This window comes from Grampus griseus (assembly GCF_964374135.1).
Source record: "Grampus griseus genome assembly, chromosome: 19".
Taxonomy (NCBI): Eukaryota; Metazoa; Chordata; class Mammalia; order Artiodactyla; family Delphinidae; genus Grampus; species Grampus griseus.
Window position 1 is genome coordinate 11,113,194 of NC_139013.1, and position 6,120 is coordinate 11,119,313.

Here is a 6,120-nt window from a genome sequence, read left to right on the forward strand (position 1 = left end):
GTGAGGAGAGTGGAAAGGAAAACAAGCCCTGAAGTGACTGAACTTAGATCTGAAATGACTGAGAAAACCCTGACACGACCGAGTTTACTCAGACTGGTTACTCCACTAGGTAGAATGGGGGATTGTTATAAACAAAATTATCATAAAAAAATAATATATTTAAAAACAAAATTATCATAAAAAGAAATAATATATTTAAATAGTTTATATTATATATTTAAAAATTAAGAAAGTCGGCACACTTGAGTTTGTGGACTGAGAAATTTGTACATGCTGCGTAAAGCTCTTTGGCAGATGACAGATATAATTTTAAAAATACCAAAACAATTCACAGGCCAAATTTTTAAAAATTTTGGCTCTCCTCCATTTACTCAGGAGTGTCTTCTGCAACTGTCATCGGTGCCATTAAGAAGCCAGTGTCCTATGGGAAACAGCTACTTGGCTTTTTCGGTTCGTTTTTTGTTTTTGATTTTGTGTTTTACCCCAAATAGTATTTACCAGTCAAGGCTCTGAATGCTTGTAATTTCCCAAATTTATATGTCCCCTCATTAAGTTAAAGTTTTATTTGTTGGTGTTTCCGCTCCTTCTTTAGAGAGATTCACCAAACTGACACAATGGAGAACTGGATGCCTGGGAACAAAGATAACGTAGTAGCTGGAGTGGGCCTTTTCAAAGAGTTAGTAAGAACTAGAGAACTTTCTAGAAAGAACTTGGCTGGACTATACTATGATCAGACTCCCCTGTCCTTTGTGGGAGGGGTCAACAGTTTGTATTAAAAGTCTCTCCTCCCGCTCCCAGTGCAGTTTATTGTATGTCAATTAAGCCTCAATAAGGCTGTTTTTTAAAAAAATGAAAAAAAGTCTGTTCCCCTTTACTCTACCTTTGCTCTATACAGCTCCTGTATCACTGGAGTATTTTACAATAACATAGACTTTACGTATTCTTGAGTAATAAGTTAAATAAATAAGCATAAGAATGTGAAAAAAGAATCTCCCCACCCAATAGTTTTTCACCAACATTCATCAGACCCTACTGAACCCCAGGTCCCTCCTAAGTTCCTTCTGTCCACTGAGGAGGCATTAAGTAGTCAGCAGAGATGGGAAGGAATGATGTAAAGTGGGCAAGGGACAAACAGGATAGAGGGAGATGGGGCCACTATAACTGAAGAATTTAGAGTCTGATTTTTCTCATTCTGCCACACCTCCCAGGGAAATATTAGAACCCCAAGGCAGGTGACGTTGGCCTTACAATTGGGTTGGGAGCGTTCTGGAGGAGGACAACATTAGCCTCTTGTCCAGCTAGCAAGACAAGGAAACCTATTAGAGTGAAAGGAAAACCAGACTTCAGGTCAAAACATCAGAGTTCTGGTCCTGGCTCTGCCCATAGCTATGTAAGTGTGAGAAATTCATTAAAGTTTTCGAGATCTTTGATTCCCTTTCTGCAAAATGTGTAGGTTGGAGATGAATTTTAAGGGCCCTTTTAGCTCAATAATGCCACTTCTAGTTTTGAGGCATACACACATCGTGGCAGAAACTTTATTAGAAATGTCAGATGCATCCACTGGGACTGCTCTTCAGGCTTCCACCTGCCCCTCAGCTTGCTGATGACCACTCAGAAGAGATGTCCCGTGACCCGGGACCCGAAGCACCTACTCAATGGACAAGCGCTTGCAGCGACAGCGGGAGCAGTAGCTCTAACCTCCAGACTGAAGTGTGAAGCCATGTGGCCCCACTTTCAACCTTTCGGGGAGAGATAGACCTGAGTGGACACGTTTCCTTCACCCGCAGGGGCCCTATTGTAAAGATCCCAGACATCAGCCTGCAGCCATCTGCGGATGTACAGCCTTTGATCTCCAAAGGTGCGCTGAGGTCTCCTGTGGAACAAGGAGGGATGGGGAGACACACAGATGTTTTAGGAAGTCAGAGAGGAGTCCACGCCTCCCTCATTCCTGGAACCCTGAGTGTCAGAACCTCTTGGGCTACACTCAGATGTCTGGTTTTCCAGCCTCTGAAACCATCAGATGTTCAGTTTACCTCCAGTGACCTGAAGTTTTCCTTGATAGCATTGATTTGTATCGTTGGGGCAGGAAAGAGAAGGAGCATTCAAACAGGACCCCAAAGCCAGACAGGTTGGGCAGCGGAGGTCTGTTGACCCTCTGGGAGCTGAAGGGGGAGAGAGAGGGACAATTAAGGGCGAGTCCCGCCTCTGAGTTGCCTCCCCTTGCTGCCTTCTCTTCCTCCAGTCTTTCCTGCTGGTGCCTCTCTACTCAAGGACTGTTACTACCACCTCCCCACCCCTCTCCAACTGATTTCTATGCTGTCAGAACCCCATCCAACATGACTTCCGAACTCTGTGCTTAGGTGTGGAGATACAGATATGAAAAGGACACAGTTCCTGCCAGCTAGGATCACTGCCTTGAAGGAGACAGACATGTAAGTAATTAACTACCATACAATTCAGTAGGCATTGTGTCCAAGGTCTAGTGGCAAAGAAATGGAGGACCACCTAAGTACCTAAAATAATTTGGTTAGGTATTTTCCCAGAGCCGACGCCTGAGTGGAGATGGAGGAAGAACAGAGGTTAGCTATGTGAAAATGGGGGAGGGGGAGGAGGGAGAGGAGCAAGGGAAACAGCGAGGACCAAGGGCTGGAGGTGTGAGCCGGCTTGGTGGATTGGAGAATCGTGAGAAGTTGTGGTGTTGATACTCAGCTGGTAGGCACAGGTGGGACTGGACTGTATTTTTATAGCCAGCATCCATTCTGATTGGTCAGTACCATCTCCACTGTTAAATATTTTGAATCCTAGCCCCAAGTAGAATACAATAAATGAGAGAAGGAAGAGAAGGAAATGAGCTGAAAAGATAGGCGGGGCCAGATTTCTATAGGCCTTGAGGACCAACGGGGGAACTGGGCTGTGGCCATGCGGCAAAGGGGGAAGCAGTGCTTGCTAGATGGACGATGTCACCACCCTGCTCAGAAACCTCCACTGACATTGTATTGCTTAATAAACCCCAAACCCCATTTACACTCCAGCCTTCACTGATGTCCCTCTGCTTGGAGCAGCATTTCCAGACCTCAAGGTAACAATTTAGAAAAAGAAAGACAAGCCAAAGGTCTTGAGGTCCTTTTGTGTATGGCGCACTTGGACCTAAGCAGAGTAAGCCCCGTTTTTTCAGGGCTGCATGGAGTTTCTCTCAGCACCCGTCTCTCCCCTCCCAGGGTACCGTCAATCTCTTCTGTCCTCCATAACTCATGTAAGTCCTCTTTGTTGTTGCAAAAGGAGTCCTCACAGTAGTTACTGTAGGAGATGGCGATTAGGCCAGGGGCTGGCGTGTGCTGGATAATCGTTATTGCCGGTGCCCCGTCTGAGCTGCAGCCCTTAGTGGCCAAAATTGCTGTCTTGGTTCCTGCTGTGAGACAAGAGGGAAGGAAAGTGGATGGGGGTGCAGCGCCTGATGTTTGGCCTGGGGAAGGCGGAACCGCGTTAACATGGCCATAATCACCTTCCCCCCTGCCCCTGCCCCACCAGCCCAACGGCCTTGTTCTCATTTTACCAGCCTTAATCATCAGCACGGTTTCCTGGCACAATGCCCCATTGTCACAAGTCTCAGCTTTGTCTGTGGTCCAGTTAAATGTCGCTGCTGGATCCGCTTCTAAGCCCACGAACGTACTCTTTTGACAACGCAAGTTTTGTGCCACTGGGGAGAAAATGAGATAAAGATAAGCACTTGCCCTTCTCTGTGGGGCCCCAAACCACTCCTTTTTCACCAGAAATCCATCCTCCGTGACCCAGCCGCTCTCCCCCCACATCCCCAATACATACAGATCAAGGTCGGGGCTCCTAGGAGAAAGAGGAACAGTAAAACCTGGAAATGACAGGCTCCCATGGCTTCTCTTACAGACGTTTGGAAGAACCGATCAGGATCTGTGATTTGATGGAGAAGAACCTTTTCAACCACATGGAACGAGATTAAATCTAAGATCCGGCAACAAGTACTGACTTCAGGGCAGAGTTTACGGGTATATAAAACGATGATCTCGGGCTTCCGTGGTGGCGCAGTGGCTGAGAGTCCGCCTGCCGATGCAGGGGACACGGGTTCGTGCCCCGGTCCGGGAAGATCCCACATGCCGCGGAGCGGCTGGGCCCGTGAGCCATGGCCGCTGAGCCTGCGCGTCCGGAGCCTGTGCTCCGCAACGGGAGAGGCCACAGCAGTGAGAGGCCCGCGTACCGCAAAAAAAAAAAATAAATAAAACGATGATCTCTAAAGTCAGTCTGTCCCGATCTCGCTTGTGAGTTTGGGCAAGTTAACTAGTTAACAAGCCCCAGTTTCCGTAGCTGTACTTCTCAGACTCAGCCGCCTAGACCGAGGAGCTCAACAGCCCCATACCCTCCAACCTCTGGATCCGTAATCTGGCCCAAAGGCCCTTCTCCCTCAGACTCCGGAGTCCAGGTTCAAACCTACGCTCTTTCGCGGCCCAAGAACCTCAGTCCCCAGCTCCCAACTTCATCAGAACCCAGGATTCTGAGATCTAAGCCCTGTCCTACCTAGGGATCCAGGAGTTTGGGTTCAGTCACCTTTTCTGTCAGGACACATGATTCTGGGCACCCAGCTTCTCCCCCTCTCCGACCCAAGAGCGCAGGGCCCCGGCCCTCACCCCGCTCTGCTCCAGGAGTCCCGCACGCCCCGCCCCCCCCCCCCCGTCCCCTGCCTCTGTTTCCTCAGGACCCAGGAATCTGGGCCCCCAGACACCCTTTTACTCTTTAAGGGACCAGAATTCCTCCTGGCCTCTATATGATCTCACAAGAATCTCCTTGTGCTGAAGGAACGCCCTGGAACGCTCCACTCACCCAGCCGGTCCTTCTTCTAGTGTCTCCGAGGCACGGAAGGCGGGGCCTGCTTCACCGGACAGATCAACTCGAAGCCCCATTGGTCAATACGAAAGCATCTGATGAGCTCATTGGATGAGCCTGGAGGAACACCACACCCCATTGGCCTATCCCAGGCTGTCTTGCTAGTACGCATGCGCAGGACAACGAGTGGCCGGCAAGCCGGGGGACCTAGAGGTCGCTGGTATTTGCCGGCGCTAGGCCTGCAGGGCGGGGCGGGGCGGGCGGTGCCTCCCCAAATGGTCTTGCTTACACTTTTCTCTCTTTGGGTTATAGAGTCGCTACTTCTTCAGCCACACTAGGAAGTCAAACCCTTGGCTTTCACCCACTGAACTTTTCTCCCTGTCCAAATTGCCTCGCATGTTTCCAGCCTGGCCCCTGCCCCAGCACCCATCCAGTGGCCATAGCCACTGGAAGTCGACTTGGTCTCCTCACCCGTGACTTGCAGTGGTTCCTGCTCAGCCCAGGCCTCATCCTCTGAACACGTCATGGCACCAGCCTCCTCCGTGACCTTCTGGAAGGCTGAATAGGGTAATGCGGGCTTCAGTGTTACTTCCGGCACCCCTGAATGACCGATTGCCATCGTATCTAACCCACGTGTCAGTGTCAGTACCATGAACACGTTGTGTCATTCAGATTTCTTGTTCATGGCTAGAAAATCCTATTTCATATATATATACACACACACACACACACACACACATATATATATATACACATATATATGTGTATATATATGTGTATATATATATAAGCTTTCTGATGTAACATGAAGTAGAGATGTCTTTTGTGTTCTTTCAGACTTGGTACTGTTTCTGTGAGTTCTATGGTATAAATGAATATTTATTTTTAATAGAGAAAAGTGCCCCAATAAGAATGGTGTTGGTAAAAGTCTAAATTTTATGTAAAAATATATTAAGAGTTTTCAGTTGGGGACTGTAAGAGTATTATTATTAATATGGTTATTAACATAAATATTAGGAATAGTTCATATATACAGTAAGAGAGAGTTCTGGTCCCAAAGACCCTGTCTCTCAGGACCCAGGACTCTGAGCCACCCTCCCTTCTTCTTGGGACTCAGGCCTCCAGCACTCACCTCCTCTGAGCTGTAACAGTATGTGGTTTTCCCGGGTCATTGTGTACCTATAGGTGTGGTGCAAGGTCTCAGGTCTTGGCCACAATTGCCAATGCAGGACCAATGGGTTAGGGGAAACTGGAGGGCAGAGAGGGTGG

General features: G+C 48.4%; 1 protein-coding gene across 1 annotated transcript; it reads right to left on the minus strand.

The window, feature by feature from the left end:
• Positions 1 to 1,652: 1,652 nt before the first annotated feature.
• TEX101 (testis expressed 101) lies at positions 1,653 to 3,809 on the minus strand (the record flags this gene model as incomplete). The annotated part of the gene is made up of 4 exons (XM_082676984.1): positions 1,653 to 1,873; positions 2,034 to 2,162; positions 3,224 to 3,409; positions 3,554 to 3,809. The coding sequence occupies 4 exons, from the start codon at positions 3,807 to 3,809 to the stop codon at positions 1,653 to 1,655; spliced, it is 792 nt and encodes a 263-aa protein (XP_082533110.1).
• Positions 3,810 to 6,120: the final 2,311 nt, after the last annotated feature.